This window comes from Orycteropus afer, unplaced genomic scaffold (assembly GCF_000298275.1).
Source record: "Orycteropus afer afer isolate SDZICR_OR568_19922 unplaced genomic scaffold, OryAfe1.0 scaffold00114, whole genome shotgun sequence".
Lineage (NCBI taxonomy): Eukaryota > Metazoa > Chordata > Mammalia > Tubulidentata > Orycteropodidae > Orycteropus > Orycteropus afer.
The window spans coordinates 7,467,325-7,491,029 of record NW_006921701.1 but is presented as its reverse complement, the minus strand read 5'-3'; the positions used below and the strand labels follow the sequence as shown (position 1 = coordinate 7,491,029).

At 40.1% G+C, this 23,705-nt stretch overlaps 2 protein-coding genes across 2 annotated transcripts in view; one reads left to right on the top strand and one right to left on the bottom strand.

Moving 5' to 3' along the window:
• Positions 1-20,472, bottom strand: part of FAM162A (family with sequence similarity 162 member A) — a 33,735-nt gene extending 13,263 nt beyond the window's left edge. Inside the window, exon 1 of the mRNA XM_042781399.1 lies at positions 20,454-20,472. Within this exon, the coding sequence (XP_042637333.1) occupies positions 20,454-20,472 (19 nt within the window). The remainder of the gene's footprint in view (positions 1-20,453) is intronic.
• A 1,441-nt stretch (positions 20,473-21,913) lies between these two features.
• Positions 21,914-23,705, top strand: part of MIX23 (mitochondrial matrix import factor 23) — a 53,489-nt gene continuing 51,697 nt past the window's right edge. Inside the window, exon 1 of the mRNA XM_007943906.2 lies at positions 21,914-21,964. Within this exon, the coding sequence (XP_007942097.1) occupies positions 21,914-21,964 (51 nt within the window). The remainder of the gene's footprint in view (positions 21,965-23,705) is intronic.

The window sequence follows — 23,705 nt, the reverse complement described above, 5'->3', positions numbered from 1 at the left end:
GACTCGATGGCAAATAACAACAACAACAACATGTGTAATTAAAAAAACCATACTCACAGAGTTCCTTTATAAATGTAAAATTTTCAACACATATAAAGTAGAGAGTAGCATTACAAACCCCATGTACTCATTACCCAGCTTCAACAATTGAATACACAACTGATACAGATTGAATTGTATGCCTCCAAAAAATACTACATGGAAGTGCTAACCTCTGGTACTTGGAAATGTTACCTTATTTGGATGTAGCATCTCTGAAGATGTTATCGGTTAACATGAGGTCATACTGGAATACCAGTTGCCTTTGAGTTGATTCCAGCTCACGGTGATCTTTTGTGTATCAGAGTAGAACTGTGCACCATAGGTTTTATTTTATTTTATTGCAGTGAAAATATACATAAGAAAATACATGCCATCTCAACAGTTTCTACAAATACAATTCAGTTAATACAGGTGACATTCTTGAAGTTGTACAACCATTCTCACAATCTTTTTCCAAATCATTCTACTACTATTAATAGAAACTCAATGCCATATAAGCAAAAACTCCTTCTTTCTACTCCTTCCACCCCTGGTAACTACTGGTAACTACTAATACTCATTGGTTTCTATATATTTGTTCTTTTCATATAGTGAGATCATACAATAGTTGTCCTTTTGTGTCTGACTTATTTCTCTCAGCATGATGTTTTCAAGGTTCATCCATGTTGGGGCATACATCAGGACTTCATTTCTCTTTATGTCTAAGCAGTATTCCATTGCATGTATATGCCACATTTTATTTTTCCATTCATCTGTTGGTGGACATTTTGCCATTGTGAAAAGTGCTGCAGTAAACACTGGTGTATAAATTTCTGCCTTTACTTCTGGGTATATCCACAGGGTTTTCAAGAGCTGAATTTTTGGAAGCAGACCACCAAGACTTTCTTCCAAGGGGTCTCTGAATCAGCTTGAACCTCAAACATTTTGGTTATTAGCAGCCAAGCACTTCAACCATTTGAACTACTCAAGGACTCCCCTACTGGAATGTTGTTGTTGTTGTTTGCCATCGAGTCGGCCCCGACTCCTAGCGACCCCTCCTTGGGTTTCCGAGGCAGTTATCACTACGGAAGTAGGATTGCCCAACCTTCCTTCCGAGGAGTGGCTGGTGGGTTTGAACCGCCAGCCTCCTGGTTAGCAGTCAAGTGCCTTAGGCACTATGCTACCAGAGGAGTAGGGGTGTCTTAATCCAGTATGAGTAGTGCCTCTATAAATGAAAAGAGACACAGAGAGAAGACAGCCCTATGAAGAAGAAGCAGAAATTGAAACTGCAGATCAAGGCTTTATAAAACTGAGTTGGGAAGTGATCCCTCCTCTGCTATTTTCTGGACAAGTCTGAAAAGTATTCATTCTAATTCTTCTTTAAATACTTGTTAGAAATCACCAAGAAGCCCTGGTGGTACAGTGGATAAGGGACAGGCTGCTAACTAAAAGGCTGATAGTTCAAACCCACTAGCCATTCCATAGGAGAAAGATTAGGCAATCTGCTGCCATAAAGATTTACAGCCTTGGAAATCCTACAGGGGCAGTTCTACTCTGTCCTATAGGGTCTTCATGATTCAGGATCAACTCAACAGTAGAATTTAAGGTAGAAGCAACCTTGGCCTGAGCTTTTCTTTGGAATGCAGTGTATGTGAGAAGTTTCAGTTAGGGTGGCCAAGGAAGTTCTCTTTGAGAATCCACTTTTGAAGAAAGTGAGGGAGCTAGCTATGTAGATATATGATTTAGAAATATTCCAAACAGAGGGACAGCAACTATAAAGATCCAAATATGTTCTAGGGACCACCAAGAGGAGGCCAGTGTGGTTGGAGTGGCATGAATAATGGGAAGAAAAGTAGGATCTGAGGTCAGAGAGGTACTTGGGGATAGAGGTGGGGGTACAAACTGAAAGGCATGAGGTTACCTAGATCAGAATATAGCTTCCAACTTTTTCTTATAATGTCAAATTGGCTGTCAATAATGTTACCTCCGTAAACTATGAACACCACTTAAAACATATACAAACATGATTTCACCATGTTGTTAGGTGCCATAAAAGTAATTTTTAAAAAATGGTATCACTAAAAAATCAGAAGTACTTGATTGATATCATCTTGGAGTTTCTTTTGCAATTACAACATAAAAGCATAAAATAATTTTTGGAATCATTAAGACCTTTTTCTGTCTCAAAGAGATAGAAAACATTCCACCAGACAACCAAGCCAGAAAATTTCCATCTTCTAGTGGATCACTATTAAAAACAAACAAACAAATCAAAAGAAAAACAGCCCTTTAACCTTCTGGCTGGCCTTGCAGCCTATCCCTGGCTGACCAGTTCCTCATCCCCAGGGCCCTAGCAGGAAATCAAATGAGGCTTCACAGCTGCCTCTAAAGCTTTGGCTGGCAACTGGCTGGTATCTTATAAATAGAGCTCAAACTTCAGTGTGCATCAGAATCTCCTGAAGAACCTGTTACAGCACAGATCATCAGACCCCATGTCCATAGTTTCTGATTCAGCAGGTATGGGTGGGGCTTGAGAATTTGTACTTTTAATAGTTTCCCACGAAGTGCTAGTACTGCTGGTCTGTTGTTGTTAGGTGCCATAGAGTCATCTCCGACTCATAGTGACCTAATGCACAACAGAACGAAACGCTGTGTGGCCCCATGCCTGCCTCTCAACCACTGTTATACCTGAGCCCACTGTTGCAGCCACTTTATCCATCCATCCTGTTGAGGGCCTTGTCCTTTTTTGCTGACCCTCCACTTTATCAAGCATGATATCCTTCTCCAGTGAATAGTTCCTTCTGATAACGTGACTGGAGTAGTTTCTTGCTTCCAAGGAGCATTCCAGATGCTCTTTTCCATATAGATGTATTAGTTCTTTTGGCACTCCATGGTACTTCAGTATTCTTTGCCAACACCACAACACAAAAGCATCAACTCTTCTTCGGTCTTCCTTATTCATTGCCAGCTCTCCAATGTGTAAGAGGTGATTGAAAATAACATGGGTTGGGTTAGGTGCACCTTAGTCTTCAAGGAGACATCTTTGTTCTTCAGCACCTGAAAGAGGTCTTTTGCAGCAGATGTGCCCAATGCAATATGTCATGTGATGTCTTGACTACCGCTTTCATTGGTGTTGATTGTAGAACCAAGGAATATGAAGTCCTTGACAACTTCAATCATTTCTCCATTTATCATGATGTTGCTTATAGGTCCAGTTGTGAGGATTTTTGTTTTCTTTATATTAAGGTGTAATCCATATTGCAGACTGTATTCTTTAATCTTCATCAGTAAGTGCTTCAAGTCTCTTCACTTCTGGCAAGCAAAGTTGTGTCATCTGCTTATCACAGGTTGTTGAGTCTTCCTCCAATCCTGATGTCATGTTCTTCCTCATATAATCCAGCTTCTCAGATTATTTGCTCAGCATACAGATTGAGTAAGTATGGTGAAAGGATACAACCCTGATGCACTCCCTTCCTGATTTTAAACCATGCAGTATCTCCTTGTTCTGAATGACAGCCTCCTGATCTATGTACAAGTTCCTCATGAGTACAATGAAGTATTCTGGAATTCCCATTCTTCTCAACCTTATCCATACTTTGTTATGATCCACATAATCAAATGCTTTTACATAGTCAATAAAACATAAGTAAACATCTTTCTGGTATTTTTTGCTTTCAGCCAAGATCCATCTGACAACAGCAATGATATCTCTTGTTCCACGTACTCTTCTGAATCCAGCTTGCATTTCTGGAAGTTCTCTGTCAATATACTGCTGCAACTGTTTCTGAATTATCTTCAGAAAGATTTTATTTGCATGTGCTATCAATCATATTGTTTGATAATTTCCACATTCTGTGGGATCACTTTCTTTGGAATGGGTACAGATATGGATCTATTCCAGTCAGTTGGCCATGTAGCTGTCTTCCATAGCTGAGTGAGTGCCTCCAGCACGGCATCCATTGGTTGAAACATCTCAATGGGTATTCCATCAATTCCTGGAGCCTTGCTCTTCGCCAATTCCTTCAGTGCAGCCTCAACTTCTTCCTTCAATACCATTGGTTCTTGTCCATATGCCGAAAATGGATAAACATCAACCAATTCTTTTTGGTACAGTGATTCTGTGTATTCCTGCCATCTTATTTTGCTGTTTCCTGCACCATTCAATATATTGCCCATGGAATCTTTCAATATTGCAACTCGAGGCCTTAATTTTTTCTTCAGTTCTTTCAGCTTGAGAAATGCCAAGTGTGTTCTTCCCTTTTGGTTTTCTAACTCCAGGTCTTTGCAAATTTAATAATAATAATAATAATAATAATAATAATAATAATAATGTGTTCCTATAAAGTTGGAGGCTATGCCACTGGCATTGCAAATGCCAGCAGGGTTATTACCCATGGTGGACAGGTTTCACTGGAGCTTCCAGACTAAGACAGACTCAGAAGAAGGAAGAGGCCATCCAATTCTCAAAGAATTGTCCAGCAAAAACCTTATGAATAGCAGTGAAACACTGTCTGATATATTATTGGAAACTGCTGGTCTAGGGACCTACAACTTGAGAACCAGTGCTTTAGAAGTACAAAGGAACTCTGATAGCATAGTGCCAAAGGCACTTGACTGCTAACCAGAAGGCTGATGATTCAAACCCACCAGCCACTCCTCAGAAGGAAGGTTGGGCAATCTACTTCTGTAGTGATACGGCCTCGAAAACCCAAGCAGGAGTCGCTATGAGTTGGATCTCACTCAACGGCGGCATATAACAACACAACAATAGAGGTACAAACTGCTGCCTGGAGAATGTATTGAGATGCGATGAAGCTGGTTCAAGCACTGGCTTCTTCTCCCAGTAGTTCCCTCTTGTGTAAAAAGCCTTTGCAACCAAATGGTGCAGAGAGGTGGGGATGTCTTTTTCTCAAAACTCTCAAGCCCATCCTGGAGACAATCATCAGAGACATGATCTAGGACATGACCGATCTCTAGGAAGCCAGTGATCAGTAAAGATAAATGAAAGTTCAACGAGTGCTGGAGAAGAAAGAGACCTTTAACCTCACCTTATTTAGAGTTTCTCGACCAGGTGCCAAGATTAGTTGTCAGGTATGTTGCATGCAAGTCGTTTGTTGCTACCTATGAAGTTTGGCCAATGATTTACTCAAAAAAGAAATCATGGCTTTTGTCAAAAGTCAAAAAGTGTACATCACAAAGAGCTTTAATGTATGTAAATGTGAAAATATCAACTATGATGTTGAGAGATCCTAGGATGAATGCAGACTGTGACAAACATATCTAACTGTATTACACATGAGTAACATAACCTCGGCTCATAACCTAATTACATTCAAGTGGGTGAAAAAAGAAGCTGACTTAACTAACTTTGGAAAACATTATTTTGATTAAAAATTGTAAGGCTAAAAACAAGAACTATAAATAAACACAGTACTCTAGTTGGCAAATTTGTTTCTTACAGAAGCAAGCATGTGTTAACAATTCTGAAGTATACAAAAAAAAAAAAAAAAAAAAAAAGCCAAACCCACTGCTGCCTACTGGATTCTGGCTCAATGCAACTTGACAGGACAGAGTAGAAATGCCCCCTAGGGTTTCCAAGTATGTAAATCCTTATGGAAGCAGACTGTCTCATCTATCTACTGCAAAGTGGCTGGTGGGTTCAAACCACCAACCTTTTCATTAGCAGCCAAGTGCTTCAACCACCACATCATCAAGGCACCTTACAAGTACACTAGCATGGAAAAAATGGTAGATAACGAAAGCCAGGTTTCTCACTATCAGAGAAAAAAATTCCGGAAGCAAGGATGGAAAGAAAGAACTCTGTGATGCTGGATTAGAGTCAGAGATGTCACTATGAAACGACTATAAAGAAGAAATTAAAATATATATATATATATATATATAAAGTAATTGGATGAATGAATGATTAAATAGGGAGAAAGACAAATCTTACAGAAAAATTTCAGCTATTATATGTAATGCTCTCTCTGCTGGATTTCTTTCCCCTTGAGTGTGGGCTGGACTTAGTGACTTTCTTCCAAAGAACAGATGATGAAAACGGAAAAACGGTAACTTTCCAGGAAGAGAAGGACAGCAGACATTATCTTACTCAAGTGGCCAAGGTTATCATGTATGCTGTAATAATATGATGAGAAGGGCACTTTATTTTTGCACTATTCTTCCCGAAAATCCATAACCCTAATCATGAAAAACATCAAACAAACCCAAACTAAGGGGCATTCTACAAAATACCTGATTAGCATTCTTCAAAACTGTCAAGGTCATAAATATCAGACTATGAAACTGTCACAGAGGAGAGGGAAATAAGGAGACATGACAAGTAAATGCAGTGTGATGTCTGGGACTGGATCTCTGAATCGAAAATGGACACCAGTGAAATAATGATGAAATCCAAAGGGAGTCTGTATTTTAGCTAATAAAATTTGTTGCACCAAAGCTAATTTCTCAGTTTTGATAAAGGTACCATGATTATACAAGATGTTAACATTAGGGGAAACTGAGTGTAGGACGTGCAGGAACTCTACACTATCTTTGCAATTTTTCTATAAATTAAAATTACTCCTGAAATAAAAAAATGTACTAAAAGCACTTTTACAAAAATCGTCAGTACTTGGGTATTAATTATATTACTATTTTTTACCTTATAGAATTTTTTACAAGTTTTTGCATTTATTTGATATTTACTATGAACATAATTAAATTTGATGTTCTTTCTAAAATAATGTCACTCTCACTCATTTGCATTCCAATACGCTTCTAAAATGGCACAGGAAGAAAAAAAAGGATGTAGTACAATAGGAAATGTGCACAATTCAAGGAGGACCAAGGACATGCAGGTGAAGGTCATCTGACTAGTGTACCTACCTTAGTGAAAATGTGCTTAGAAAATTACACATGATGTCACATGCTAAGCCTTTGCTCAGGTTTGGTCAGTATCACCTGGGGTCTTGTGGGAAATGTATTCTCACTTCTCATCACAGACCTACAGAATCCTGATCTGTATTTTTGATGGGATATCCAGGTGTTTTATATGAGCATAAAGTCTGAGAAGCAAATAGGCACTCATATTCATTCAACAGCTGCTGTGTGTCAGACATATAGAGACCAACAATACCACATACTCTGGAGTCTAGAACAGTGCTATCCACTCAGCCTTAGCTGGGGCTTTCATAAGCCACGGCCACTGAGTGATTCCAGCTCAGTGACTCTATGAGATCTTTGCCTTAAGTGTTTCAACCACTATGCCACCAGAGCTCCTTGTTGTTGTTTGCCATCAAGTCGGCCCCGACTCATAGCGACCCCTCCTTGGGTTTCCGAGGCAGTATCACTACGGAAGTAGGATTGCCCAAACCCAGAGCTCCTTAGCAGTGCAAATTCTTAGGCCCCACCTCAAATGTCTAGACTCAGTTTCTGGGAATTGGGCCTAGAAATCTGTTTTAACAAGCCTTCTGAGTAATTCTTATGCATACAGAAGTTTAAGAATCACTGCTGTAAAAAAGTAGATTTCAAACTTTGCATAGACTTACCAGAGTACCTTACAAAACAAACAAAAAAACCCTAATGCACAGGCCTAAAACCAAAACCAAACCCACTGCCATTGATTCCGACTCATAGTGACCCTCACTGGGTTTCCAAGTTGGTAAATCTTTATGAAGTGGATTGCCCCATCTTCCTTCCATGGAGCAGCTGGTGGGTTTGAACCACCAACCTTCTGGTTAGCAGTCAAATGCCTAAGCCACTGCACCATCAATTAAATCCTAATTCTTGGGAGCAGAACTCCAGCACCAATATTTTTTGAAAGATCCCCAAGTGATTCAAACATGCTGCCAAGTTTGAAAATCCTTGCTCTTGAGCACAACCAACAGGAATCCCTGTAAACACAGGCTACATGAAAGGTCAGGACATACACCTATAAAGCTTAATACCTATTTCTCTGGCTGGGTTCCAAAATCCCTCTTTTCAATAGCTAATTTGCTGAAAAGAGCATTGTGGAGGAGGAATGTGAAATAAACTCTGCTTTATCTCCAAATTCTGCATGCCAATAATAGGTAATTCTTTATACTGGGAACTCAGAGTTCCTATGCTGTTTATTGAAAAATACCTAGCTTTCAGCAGAAGATGGATGGGCCAGTGTGTTCTGTAAAGATTTACAGCCTTGGAAACCCTATGAGGCAGTTCTACTCTGTTCTATTTAGTTGCCATGAGTCAAAATTGACTCTATGACAAGGGGTTTGGGTTTGTTCAGATTTTACAGAACATGCCACCTCTAATGTATTTCTTGGTACTTGAAGACATGTGGTATGAATTGTTTACCAAGTGCCTTACTCCTCATGCCCCATGGAATACAGAGACTTTATTTCACATCCTTCTTCCACATACCCTGGCTGCCCCTCCTGATAAACACCATCACTGTTTCATTATCTCACAACCAAAGACCAGAGCCCAGAGGGGATCCTACCACACTGACAAGAGCCTGTTTGCTCAGCTCCCTCATTCCCTTTTCTTACTGTTCCAGAAGTCTAGAGATTACCATGACCTCAGTTGGAAGAAGCAGCTTGTTTCTGGAGCAACAATGTTCCTTTCCCATGGAAAGATTCTTGAATCTAATTACTTCAGCAGTTCCCATGGTAGGCCACAAATGCCTATTTAATCCTTTTAGAACTGTAAAAGGATACAGCTAGTACTATGATTGCTGTAGTAGGAAAGGGCAAATATGAGGAAGGAACTCTGGAGAAGGTTGGTTTTGAGAATCAGGGTTGATTTAAAGTGTCAGGAGGAAGAAGCTAAATGTATGTATGTTATCCTGAGGACTGCAAAGTCTGTACACATACACTATTTAGTCAATACTGCATTTTCTAATTCTGATGAAATTATATGTCAAATGTTTGCAATAGCTCAGTAGACCAAGTAGAAAGAATGATTAAGTTACCAAAGTATGGAGTTCCCATACCCATCCAGAGCTCAATTAGGCCTCTGGATGGACTCCAACTCTGCTTAGCAGCCAAGAGTCTTAACCATTTACTCCACCTAGGTTTTCCCATCTTACAGAGAAACACTGGTGGCGTAGTGCTTAAGGCTTCTGGCTGCTAACCAAAAGGTCAGTGGTTCAATCCCACCAGCCACTCAACAGAAAGAAGAGGCAGTTTGCTTCTGTAAAGATTTACAGCCCTGAAAACAGTATGGGATAGTTCTACCATACCCTAAAGGGCCACTGAGTTGGAACTGACTCTATGGCAGTGGCTTGGGTTTTTAGGGGTAAAGCTAGGCTGCTGTGGTGCAGTGAATTACTTGGCATGGGTCTTCCAGCTATGGTCTTTGTGGCGCCCACCAAATGACTGGGTGGAACTATTTAAGTGTTGGTTTGTGACCTACTGAGGGGACTGGATAGCTTGTTAATTAAATAAGGTACATGGCACCCTTGTGGGGGTGGGACCATGGAAATAAGGTATATGAAACCCTAATGTGGGGATTGGTCAGTTTTGTCATTTCACTAGGCTTAAAATGAGCCCTCCCAGAGGTGGAAATGGTGGGCCTCACCACCATCAAGACAAAGAACTGAGGGTAGAGTGTGTCCTTGAAACTGAGATCCCTGCACTGAGATGACAGCAGAGAGACTGGAAGAGTGCAGCAGCAGAAGCAGCAGAACCTAGAGACTGGCATAAGACAGAGTGTCAGGCTTGCTGGCCCACAGAGCAAGAAATCTGAGTGCCTTTGGGCAGGAGGCTTGCTGGCAGAGTAGGGTGCACCTATCAGCAGAGTTAAAAGAGCTTTGCAACACTTGCCCATTCAGAGCAGAGGCCAGGCCAAGAGGCCAAGAGCCAAAGAGAAGCATGCCTGCAGCATGGCAAAGGAGAGAGTGTCCTGACCGAAGAACTGTATCCTGAGCGTGCTGAACGTGAATTGTAACCTGTTACTTCCCTAATAAACCCCAAATTGTATTGTCTGTGAGTTGTATGTGGCCACTGCAACTAGTTATCAAACCCAGCAGAGAAGCAGTGAGTGCCGTGGAAGGGATGGTTGGTGTCAGAATTGTTAAGAAGCTTTGGGTTGATGCTGTTGACCCTTCTCTCTCTCTCCTTAGTGAAGTTAGAGGAGGTCAGGAGATACTGCATCCACGCCCTATTCTTCCACTGCTTTAAAGGTGGGCGACAATAAATGCACCTGAAATATTAACTTGCTCTGAGCCTTTTCATGGTCAAATCTGAATGGCTTGAAATCTCCTGTCTGCAGCTATTGTGACAAGGGATGGATTTTTTTTTCTGGCTTCAAACTCTGATTTAGCTCTATTCTTGTATGTGACATTTAGTTCTGGGTATGCCCACCAGGCTCATAAGCCTACCTCTGTCATGTTCCCAAGGCTGTGCTGATGTTCTAAGACTCAAGAGATTGGTGATGACATTAGCCTACTCACTCAGGCCCTGGGTATTATGTTCTTGCTCCCTTCACCATGGGAGCTCTTTTTGTCTGCCATACCTCAAAAAAGCTTTGCCAAACAGGCAGAGCAGTTTTTTCGAGCAGGGAAATGACAGTAACAATGGTGTTTTTTTTTAAAATACATTTTATTGAAATATAATTTATGTACAGTGAAATACACAAAACTAAGTAACAATGGTGTTTTAAAGAAGATAAATCTGGATACAGCACAGGATAGGGGTGGGAGACAGAGGTGGGTGAGTTGAACAGGAACAGGAAGACATGAGTATGGAAACCTTTTTCTTTTTTTTCACTTTTATTATGGTAAAAACATATACAACAAGACGTTCACCAACATAACAAATTCCCCATTTACAGCTCAGTGACGTTGATGACATTTTTCATGTTGTGCCACCATTATTGCTTTTTCTAAAATACTCCACCACCATTATCACAGACTTAATGCTCTGCAAATGAAAGCTTCCCCCTTCCCGCTCCCTCCTACCCCTGGTAACCATTAATAATCTTTGGTATATATATATACACATACACACATATATAATTTTTTTTCCCTAACCTACATAGGTATTTAGCCTCCCCTCCCCTCCCATCCCTGGTAATGAGTTTACATAAGTTTCCTTCCACATGTAAACCTTTCCTTGACTTTTCACAATAGTGGACTAATACAATATTTGTCCTTCTGTGATTACTTATTTCACTCAGCATAATGTTCTCCAAGTTCAGCCATGTTATGCAGTGTTTTGCAGATTCTACATTGTTCTTTAGGGTTCCACGGTATTCCATAGTGTGTATGTACCACAGTTTGTTTATTCATTCCTCTGTTGATGGGCACTTAGGTTGTGGAAACCATTTTTAGGGGGCTGTCACATCACTGTAGGTGAAGTGGCTTGTGTAAAGGAACAAAGGTTAGCAGTGGCAACGAAGAGGACCGAACAGATATGCAAAATACTAGGAAGAAAAAATGGTCAAGACAGATTGACATTATGAGCTTTTGTGGGCTGGCTAGCACCCTAGTCAGCATTTAAAACATAGTTTCTATGGGAAAAAAAAAAAAATCAGAGTTCAAAAAACAGATTTATAAACAAACTTTTGGAACCTGGCCAGTTTTTATGTGTAGGTAGGGGAAGACTACATAGAAAAAAAGTCTTAAAATTGTATGTATCTGGTGGTCAAATTATAGTTAGTTGGGGTCACTCCTTGGTGATCTTTTTCCTCCCATCAACTTTCCAGCCCACTTTCAATAGTGGGTATTTGAAAACGTCTCTCTTAACCCCAGCTGTCGACCTGAATCAGCTCTGTGACAGGAACAGATCTCTATCTCCATCTGTTTTCCCATCCTTCCCTGCAGGCTCAGAACACGAGGCCTTCCTTCACTCTGAACTAATGAACCCTCTCATCCATGCTCCCTGCTACTGAGGGACACTGTACTAAACTTATCTCACAGTCTCTAATTTCTTCCTTTCTACTGCCTCTGTCCTGCCAAGCATCACATCTCCCTCATCTTCAAAACAAAAACAAAAACCTTTATCATTTTGTTAATTATAAAAGGCTTTTTCATTACAGAAAATCTGGAAGCTAGCAAAAAGAATGAAGTCTCTTTAAGAAATTACGCTGGGACAAATGGATTTCCACATGTAGAAGAATGAAGTTGGATCTCTACCTCAGGTCATATACAAAAGTTAATACAAAATGGATCAGAAGTCTAAATGTAAGAGCTAAAACAATAAAAAGGAGCCCTGGTGGTACTATGGTTAAAGTGCTCAGCTGTTAACTGAAAGGCGATCTACTCCCATAAAGATTACAGCTCAGAAAATCCTTTGGGACAGTTCTACTTTGTCCTATGAGTGAGAATTGACTTTATAGCACATACCACCACCACCACCACCACCATAAAATTCTTAGAAGATAATAAGGGTAAATCTTCAGGACTTTGTATTTGGAAATAGATCCTTAGACATGACACCAAAAGCATAAAAGGAAAAAAAAAAAAAAAACCGACTTGTACACCAATGTCACTGCAGCACTATTCACAACAGTGAAAAGGTAGCAACAACCTAACTGTATGAACAGATGAATGCATAAAATGTGGTACATGCATATAACGGAATACAAGTAGTTCCTGGGTTATGAACAAGATCCATTCCCAAGTAAATTTAAGTTACATTTGAAGGGAAGTTAGAACAAGTTCTAATGTTAATGTGAGAAAAGGCTCATTTTGGTTCAATCTTTTCAAAGTGAGAGCAAATTTACATAATATTAAAGTTAGGTGGATGTTCATAACCCTAGGACTTGCTGTACTACTCAACCAGTAGAAGAAATGAAGCCTTGATATATGGTACAATATATAGAGAGCTTGAAGACATTATGTTCAGTGAAATAATTTAATCACTAATGGATAACTACTATATGATCTCACTTATATAAGACAGGAAAAGGCAAATGCACAGAGACCAAAGTTTATTACTGGTTACCAGGGGTGGGAAGGAAGGAGACTGGGGGATTAACAATGATGGAAAAATCACATTGACTAAAGGTCATAGCAAATAACTATAATTGATGTCAATAAGTTGGACACCTGTAAAAAGTTGAAGTAGCAAAAGCTGTGTGATATATTTACAATGACAAAAAAAAAAAAATAAATAAGTAGCTGCTGAGACTGTTATGTACAACTAAAAACCTCACAAGATTTGGTTCTTTGGTTTGGAGGTTTAGGGTCTTGGTTTCACAGAACATCCCAGTTAACTGGCCTAGTAACATGTTTAGTGCTTCTGTTCTACCTCCTGGTTCGCTGTGTAATGCCTGAGGTCTTAAAAGCTTGCAAGCGGCCATCCAAGGCACAACAATTGGACTCTATTCACCTGGAACAACAGAGGAAGAAGGAGAGTCAGAAATAGGAGGAAGATATGGAATGTGGCTGATTGGTGCCATGAACAACTGCCTCCTTTTCCATGAGACTAGAAGAACTACACAGAGCCCAGCTACCATTACTGAACCTTTTTTAAAAATCAAAGACTCTATGGAAGGATCGTGATCAAAAGGGGTAAAATGTAGAACAGAATGCAAATTCTCATGGTCTCTAGAGTTTCTGGAGCCATGGAGGCTGAATGAATCCTTGAATTTATTGCCCTGAGAAAATCCTTGAAACATTAACTGAAAATATTCCATGAAGTCTTCTTAAAACCAAATGATAGTCTGTGGTGGCTTGTGTGTTTCTGTGATGCAGGAGGCCGTGTTACTGGTATTTCAAACACCAGCAAGGTCACTCATGGTCTCCCCACAGACTGGGAAGAAGGTTGGGCCATCCACTTCTGAAAAAAACTGGCCACTGATAACCTTATGAATAGCAGTGAAACACTGTCTGATACAGTGCTAGAAAATGAGTCCCTCAGGTTGGAAGGCACTTAAAATATGACTGACGAAGAGTTGCCTCCTCAAAGTATAGTTGACCTCAATGATATGGATGGAGTATGCTTTTGGCACCTTCATTTGCTGATGTGGCATGATTCAAAATGAGAAGAAACAGCTATAAATGTCCATTAATAATAAGAATGGGGAACGTACAAAGAATTAATCTAGGAAAACTGGAAATTATAAAAAATGAAATGGAATGCATAAAGATAAATATCTTAGCCATTAGTGAGCAGAAATGGGCTGGTACTGGCCATTTTGAATTTGATAATAATTATGGTCTACTATGCTGGGAATGATAAGTTGATGAGGAATGGTGTCTCATTCATCATCAAAAAGAGCATTTCAATATCCATCCTGAAGTGCAGCGCTGTCAGTGATAGAATAATATCCATACACCTACAAGGAAGACCAGTTACTATTATTCAAGTTTACTCACTAACCACTAAAGACAAAGATGGAGGAATTAAGGATTTTTGCCAATTCTGCAGTCTGAAGTTGACCAAATATGCAATCAAGATGTATTGATAATTACTGGTGATCAGAATGCAAAAGTTGAAAACAAAGAAGAAGCATAGGTAGCTGGAAAATATGGCCTTGGTGACAGAAATGACTCCAGAGACCACATGATAGAATCCTGCAAGACCAATGACTTACTTACTCATTGTAAATATCTTTTTCAACACATAAACAGCGACTATACATGTGGATCACACGAGATGGAATACACAGGAATCAAACTGACTACATTTGTGGGAAGAGATGATGGACAAGTTCAATACCATCAGTCAGAACAAGGCAAGGTTGATGGATTTATTTCTGGATTCTCAATTATGTTCCATTGGTCTACGTGTCTATCTTTGTACCAATACTAGGCTGTTTAGACTACTGTGGCAGTATAGTAGGTTTTGATATTAGGGAGTGTAAGATCTCCTACTTTGTTTTTCTCTTTAGGAGTTCTGGTATAGTACCTAAGGCATTTGACTACTAACCACAAGGCTGGCAGTTCAAACCCACCAGGTACTCCTTGGAAGGAAGATTGGGCAATCTACTTCCATGGTGATACCACCTTGGAAACCCAAGGAGGGGTTGCTGAGTCGGATCTGACTCAACTTCAGTGAGTTTGGTTTTTTTGGAGTTAAACATTATGCTCTTTTAAGAACTAGCTACACAGGATCAAATTGACAACAACAACTAGAAAGATTAGATAGGAAACTTAGGAAGCAGTAAGTTTATGTTAATTGGGGAGGAACATTTTAGAAAAAGAGGGTGAGAATGGTTGCATAACTTGAAGAATATACATGTAGAAATTGTTGAATTGGTATATGCTTTGCTGTGTATATTCTCAACAACAACAAATAAATTTTTAAAAAATGGGCAAAAGACTTTAATAGGCATTTCTTCAAAGAAGATACACAAAATGGCCAAGAACCACATTAAAAGATGATCAACATCATTAGCCATTCAGGAAATGTAAATCAAAACCACAGTGGGGCACTATTTCACATCCACTGGAATGGGTATTATAAAAACAAAAACAAAACTCAGAAAATAACAAATGTTGGTGAGGTTATGGAAATATCAGGACCCTTACCACTGTTGGTGGGAATGTAAAGTGGTGTACCCGCAGAGAAAAGCAGTTTGGCAGTTCTTCAAAAAGTTAAACATATGACCCAGCAATTCAACATCTTAGCACATACCCAAAGAAATTGAAAGCAGGGACTCAAAGAGCTACACCAATGTTCACTGCAGCATTATTCACAATAATTAAAAAGTGGAAACAATCCAAGTGTCCATCAACAGATGAATGAATAAATGAAATGTAGTATATAGTAAAACCTATAAAATCCAAAACCTGTGTAAGGTGGAAATCTATCAGAGAAGGAAAACTCAAGTATTTTCCAGTAATAGAGAGCAATAGGAAAGTTGGAAGACGGCACCTTGTTAAAGGTGGAAAACTTCAGAGACCAGAGAAAAACAAAGCAGTCCTGATGAATTCAGGCTTTCACAGGTTTCACCGTACATATAATGGAAAATTATCCACCCATAATGAGAAAGTTCTGATATAAGCTGGGACATGGATGAACCTTGAAAGCATCATGCTGAGTGAAATAAGTCAGACACAAATGGACAAATACTGTATGATTCTACTTATATGAAACATCTACAAAAGGCAAATGCATAGAGACAAAGGTTTTTAGTGGTTACCAGGAGCAAGAATGGAGTTTGCTTAATGGGCACAGTTTCTGTTTGAAGTGTTGAAAAGTTTTGGAAATGGATAGTGGTGGTGAGTGAACAACATAGGGGATGTAATTAATGTCACTGAACTGTAAAATATATGTGTTTTACCACAATAAATTTTTTTTTAAATATGAGGGAAAATCAAAATATCCATAATCATACCACCCAGTAACATTCGTATATCTCTTCAGATCTTTCCTATGCTTCTTCACAAACACAATCTTTTCACAATCAGATACATATTATATCTTGCTTATGTCACAAATACTTTTCCAACATAAAATTTACAATATGCTTTTGATAGCTGCATAATATTCAAATATGTGGATATAACATGAATTTAATAATTCCTTACAGCTATATTTGTTTTCATTTTTTACTATTAGAAATAATGTGTCGATGAACATTTTTCTACATAAATCTGATGGCATGCCTGATTATTTTCTTAGAATAAAATTCCAACAGAATGGGACTTAAAGGGTATAAGGGTTAAAGGGTATGAAATCTTTTAAGAAACTGCTTTTCATTAAAGCTGAAATGATTTACACTTGTAAATCTCCAAAACAAACAAACAAAAAACAAACCTGTTGGTGGTGAGATGATTCCGACTCATAGCCATCCTATAGGACAGAGCAGAACAGCCTCATAGGGTTTACAAGACTGTAATCTTTATGGAAGCAGACTTCATCTTTCTCCCTTAATTTCTGAGAATGTGTATCTAACTACAGCCTAATAGCACCAGGGGTCCTCTATCTTGAACAGAAAATTCACTTGTTTTCGAGAGGCTATAAATAAATACTAATCTCTTTCCTTTCACAGCTCAAATGATAGGATAAGTGCATGTATCTATTACTTTCACCTCACCAACCACACTTTGTTTGACTACAATGATTCCTCCCCATATCATTTTACTAAAATTGCTGACATTAGTAATCTCTCTCTAGTCACATGAATGTTTTTTAGATTCTTATCATTAGACCATTTGACCCTACTCTTCCCATCTCAGTGGCCATCTGACTCTACTGATCTCATCCTTCTACAAGGACCCAGTCCCTTCACATTATACCACCACATTCTCTCACTTCATCTCTGACCTCTACAATCCATTGACTTTAACGTGCCTTTTCCCACTCCTACACTAGTCCTCAAACTATTCCAGGCCTCCAAGGTTCAGGCCTTGCCCATATTCTGCACTACTCTCTGGTAGGGTTCATCCATTCTATTTGAATAACCAGCACAACATTGATGGCTCCCATTATTTATTTCCATGACTTTATCTCTCTTTTCTCATGTCCTCAGCTGAGATTCCATTACCATCTGTAACTCAGTAACACACCATTTTCCTTGCCAAACCAGGATCCCTTCCCAACTTCCTATTTCTACAATGGAGCAACAGTTCTTCAGTCCTCTATGCTCAAAAACTCTTTAAATTCTTCCTTATTCAAAAATGCTTCTTTGATGATGTCTCCTGCTTAAGACTTTCTGTCCAAACTCATCTCATTCAAACCCCTTAAAGGGCCACACCTTATCTCCTATTACCTGCCAACCCAAATCCAAGGCAATTCTTTCTCCTTACTGCCCTTTCTCCCTCACACCTTCCCCAGATTCATTACTGCTCTCACCTTTGCTCTTATCACTCTCCAGTCCCCTCCAATTGTTTCAGTGGAGCCTGCAGTAATAACCCTGACCTATATTTCTTTTCCTTTCTCTGAAGTCCTGAAGCCTGTCTTAGGAAGGGATCAGCAAGAAAAAACCCTGGTTTGTAGTTTGCTCATAACTCCCACCATGATAGATCAAGGTACTAACATAACATCACAAAACATGGAATTGGGAAGAGATGTGCACACAGCCAGGAGGAACCAGCTACAGGACACCACTGTAGTTGTATCTGTTCCATAATCTCAATCCAGGGTATACACAGGAATGTCGGTTCACTGCAATAAACTTTAGCCCTAGGAAGAGGGGTAACCAATTCATTTTAGAGCCTTTTCACAGCTTCAAACAGTGTATACTGCACAGGGCACACGTGATGTGCTCAATAAAAACCTGTTGGTACAACTTGGAGAGTGGTGATAAACAAAGCCAAAGGCTGGAATAATAAAAATGGGGCACAGTTTCATTTAGAGTTTGTTAGCAAGAACAAATTAAAAGAACAATGAGGGAGCAGAATGCAATAGGAATAAAATCAGAATGGGAGCCAGAATATTTTGTTGATGTCCCAACTTTGCACCTGTGTAACCCTGTGTAAGTCAATTCCCTTTTTATGCTTTAGTTTTTTCATCTGCCTGTCAAATGAGATGGCTAGACTATTTGATTTCTACACTATCTTTTCATTCTAATGCTCTAGAATGTAGATTAAACTGAAAAGGAGGCTGCCCATGAATATAAGTTTAAAGGGTCACGGGATCTCTCACATGTGAAGGGGTCTAAGATCCCCAAGTTAAAACTCTGACTAAACCAGCCACTCTGGGAAGCAACAGTGGGCAATCTACTTTCATAAAGATTTACCATCTCAGAAACCCAATGGGGGTCGCTATGAGTCACAAGTGACTCCACGGCAGTGGGTTTGGTTTGGTTTTATAGCTACAGCTACATCTACAAAATAATAAACGAACTTAAGCTCATAAAGCTTACATTATGTTTGCTGCATCTTGTTTGCTAAAGGAGTATAACAAAGACTTCCATCAGAAACAATGAAAAATAAAGGTCTATCCTTTAGAGGATTAAGCTTTCGTTGTTTGGAATTTCACTCACTGAGAGTTATCTTATTTGAAATAAAATTCTGGATAAATGAGGTATTACTAGATTATGTTTCTATTTGATCTACCATTTCTTTGGTTACCAAACCAAATCAAACCCACTGGCGTCAAGTCGTATCCAACTCATAGAGACCCCTCCTTGGATTTCTGAGGCAGTTATCACTAAGGAAGAAGATTGCCCAATCTTCCCTCCCTTGGTTACAGTTCCTCATTAAATCAGTCTTTCTACTCGATCAAACTATTTGCACATGAATATGTAATTCCACTTCACAAATAAACTTACATTTTGATTCTTCCATTTCAAGGGACTCATAACAAATACACATCCTGAACAAACAGCTTGAACAACACAAAGAGCACAAGTTTCAGCATTAGAAGACACTGACTCCTCTCCTGGCTTTAACACTTTTTGGCCAAGCGATCTTGGGCAAGTCATTTAACCATCTGACTTCATTTCCTTATTTGTAAAATGGGAGGGGATGATAAGAAGACTTACCTGAGAAGGCTGCTACCAGAAATCAATCAAATATCGTACGAGAAAGTACTTAGCTATGGGCAAAAGTGAGTGAAAGTGCAGATCATTTGGAGTTACTCAGAAACCATCAGACATTCAGAGGAGATAATCGGGGGAGTTGCTCATGGAATAACTTTGTGCGCTATTAAAAATGACTATCTAGAGGAACAGAAATTGTTCTTAAATCGCTCAAGAAAATTTTGTTTTGATTGAGTGCCCAACAGTGAAGTTCTGGAACATCAGAAGTCTGCAGAGTTTTTTTTTCCACAAAACAATGATTCTTTCACTTTGAAAAGCTTTACAAAAGGTAACAGGATATATACAGAAGATTTTTAGGTGAATTACTTCAGCAAAGCTGAATAAGTCAATAAAATAACAAGGGTATCAGAGTTTTTCTTTCTTTTTTTAAGGTAGAGTTTTTGTTTTAAAAAGAAGTAAATACTATTCTCCTAAGTACTATTCTCCAATTTGAGATATGTTTTCTAGTCCATTCTACACTGACACACAAGATAAGCCATGTAAAGGTTTTTTTCTCCTCTACATATCAAACTGGTTAAACTATCAAACATTCACTATATTTTTCTTACATTGTTTCATTTATATTTACAATGTATGTTTACATTATTTCAACAGCTAAGTTTAGGCTTTTCTTCCTTTAAACGTTGAATTAAACAAATTTTTAGTAATTGGGTACCATGGGAAAAAGATTATTACATCTTATTGTTGTTGTTATGTGCCGTCGAGTCGGACCGACTCATAGTGACTCCTCCTTGGGTTTCCGAGGCAGTAACACTACAAAAGTAGATTGCCCCATCTTCCTTCCGAGGAGTGGCTGGTGGGTTTGAACCACCAGCCTTCTGGTTAGCAGTCAAGTGCCTTAGGCACTATGCTACCAGAGCTCCTTATTACATCTTTTCAAAGCTAATAGGCGACCAAGAGTGGTATGTCCTGGTACTTAGAAAAGGGTCAAGAGGAAAACACTGATTTCTCAGTCCTTACCACTAGTTTAAGACTCTTTGGTTCCCCCCAAGAAGGCGAATTAAATTCTTAATCACCTGACTCCAAAATACCCATTACACAAATGTCTATTATGAAAACAAACTGCAAGTCTTGTATTTACATAACACATTCCTCCAATAAATTCAAACCACTTAATTGTAGCGCTGTTTAAAACCCTCCTTGGGTTTCTGAGGCAGCATCTTATCTCTACGCAAGTAGATTGTCCAATCTTCTTTCCGAGGAGTGGCTGATGATAGGTTTGAACCGCCAGCCTTCCGGTTAGCAGTCAAATGCCTTAGACCCTACGCCACCAGAACTCCCAGCAAAATTGGTAAGGAACTGGGAAGATGAAGAGCCAAGTACGAGGGCTTCTCCAGACCAGCCCACATGTCTGCTCAACAGCTATTCACTCAGCCTTTACTCTTTCCCATTACTGGCACCACGGGGGAACTGGAGCAACTCCCAGACCTGGGGATATCGCAGGATTCTCCCACCTCCAAAGGCCAGGCTGACACCCTGCCCTCCCCCAACCCTGCTGGCCTTACCCGCCGCCAGGCGCAAGCCGCGGAGGCTCCCCATGGCATCCTACTCCGCCGACCACCACCGTATTTTGAAAGGGAGGCAGCTGCAGCGGGCTTGCGGTCTATGTCGCGGAGCCCTGTGGTTAGCGAGAAGGAGGAGGTGCTGGGGGGCGGGGTGTGTGGGGCGGACAGGCGGAGCAAGTGAACCGGCCCAGTGGGACGTGAGTGACGCGCAGAACGTGCGGGCTGCGCGCTTCACCTGGCACGATCTCGCGCTATCCGGAGCTCGTCCTGCACCCGGTCATTGAAGAGAAGGACCGGCTTGTGGAATTTGCCGGTCCTGGGAGTTTGCAATTACCATTTTCTGCAATTGAGACACTGCCGCTTTAAAAAAGACGAAAACTAGTTCATTGCAGAACTTTTGTGAATTGTAAGCTCCCGAAATAACACTGTCTAGATATAACTCATTTCAGTAGTGTCCTTTTAGTATTTTAAATGAGTATACTCCCTTATCAAGAAACACAATTAGAATCACGGTGCACAGTGGCCTTCATCATTGCCAGGAATGCCCTTTCTCTTGACTTTTTCTAGTGGTCCCAAGAATAAAGCTTCTCATTTTTGGGATGGGATGTGGACACCTGAGTGGGATGGTTAAGAGAAACAACACTTCCACTCCAGGCCTCCTCCTCTAACAAACAGGTTCTTCTGTTTCCCTTTTTGTAAGAAGACAGGAGTGGAGTAAAGGATCCCTTGAAGTTCTGGCATTCTCTGATCCTTGAATCTAGGCCAGTTCCAGGAGGGCATGTTAAAGCGGTAGGGGTGTAGGAAAAGGGTAGCAGAGTTACAGGCCTCGATTGGGATAGGGACCAAAGAAGACAAACTTGTATTTAGCTTTATGGTCGATTTCCCTTCTGGCTATTTCTTGTCAGGCGGCGCCGCGGACACCTTTGCTCTGCGGTGATTGGCCCGCGGCTGGGGCCTTGCGCTTGTCCAATATGGCGGCGCCCAGTGGCGGTGTGAACTGTGAGGAGTTCGCGGAGTTCCAGGTGATGGGGTTTTCCTCATGTGACAGGCGGTGTCCCTTCTTTTCCCTGCAGACCTTGTTCCTGGCTCTAGTCTGGGAGGGAGTGCGGACTAGTTGTGGAGGAAGCGGGCAATTCACGGTTCCATTGGCGGTCATGGGGGGGCGCGGGCTTGCCTTTAGAAGAGCGAGGCTGCTCCGTCGGGGGTCATGGTTCTCCGGCGCCGCCCAGGTCTTGAGTAAATGCACCGGGAGACTGCACGCCGTTCTGCGGTAGTGTAGCTGAGTTCAGACCGAGTAGATAGGGATTATAACAAATAGTAGCATTCCCCTGAATTTTGTTCTCAGGCTCTGTTTTTTCAGCTTTTCTTAGTTTTTGTGGGAGAGAAAAAATGAAGGAGAGCTTATTTACTTGGTAAAACAAAAATCTTACTACATTTTGCTTTTGGTGGGACAGAACCACTTGGAGGGGCGTTCTGGTACTTGCTCTGGTGCTGCTGCCTTCCTGACATTGGAGAAATTTAAAATTTATGGAAAACACTAGAAGTTTAGGGCTAATTATTATTCTCTAAATGCAAGAATAAAGATCTGAATTTTTATCAAGTTGTATGGAAGTTATCGGTTCTACTACAGGCATAAATGTGGTATGGAGTTACAGAGTTAAATACAAAAATCATGGCTTCACGGTGCACTGCTTTTTAAAGATACTGAAAAATCATTTCACGTCTCACTGACATATCTGTAATAAATTTTGTGCTTTGAACCGTTTTACGGGTTGTGGCATTCTTGAAGATAATCTTGAAGACGGAATTATTTGACAAATAGCGTTGCTGAAAAAGTTTCTGTAGGGTCTCTCCACCATTACTTGCACCCTCTTTACTATTTTAGCTGCTCCTCAAACCAGATCAGCACAACAGCAGTCTACAAGAAATGTGATCAGAGTGCCTGACAAATACAAATACTTGTAAAAAAAAATTTAATAGGATAGAAAAGAAAACCTTGAACTTAAGGTTAGCTGGACCACGTGTGGTCTTGGTCGTGTCGCATTAGTTCTATAATGGAACTTGAGTTAATGAACTCAGACAGTGAAGCAATGGTAGCCTTATGGTCTATTATAAAGAACCCTGAGTAGAGAGTTAGGAGTTCTGGGTTCTAGTACTGCTGCTGCCCTTGAGCTAATCACTTAAACCTTTTAGGAATCAACTTTAGAATCTGTAAAATTAGATCGTGTTTGAACATTTAAAAATGTCTGTAATTATTTGAGTCCCTAAAACCAAATATTCAAGGGTCTCTTTTAGCTATTAAAGGCATCCATCAGTGGTTAAAGAATACATTGATTTTTCTTTTCAAAGGTCATAAAATGTAGGTGGGGCAAAATTGAAAATGTCTTACCTAACCATACCTCTCCATACACAGAGATAATGTAAATAAATAGATTATTAGTTAACCCTGGGGGAGATTTTTAGATAGTTTGTCTAGAAGTTTTCCAAATGTGTGGTTTATAATGGAGACTACCGTGGGCTAGAAATCAGAGGATCTGGTATTCCAGGGCTAGTCTTGGTACATCATTTAACCCCATTGCAAATGGATGTAAAAACATTTGCCCCTGCTGCATTAGTGTTGTTGTTGTTATGTGCCGTCAAGTCGGACCCGACTCATAGCGACCCCTCCTTGGGTTTCCGAGGTGGTATTACTATGGAAGTAGATTGCCCAATCTTCCTTCCGAGGAGTGGCTGGTGGGTTTGAACCACCAGCCTTCTGGTTAG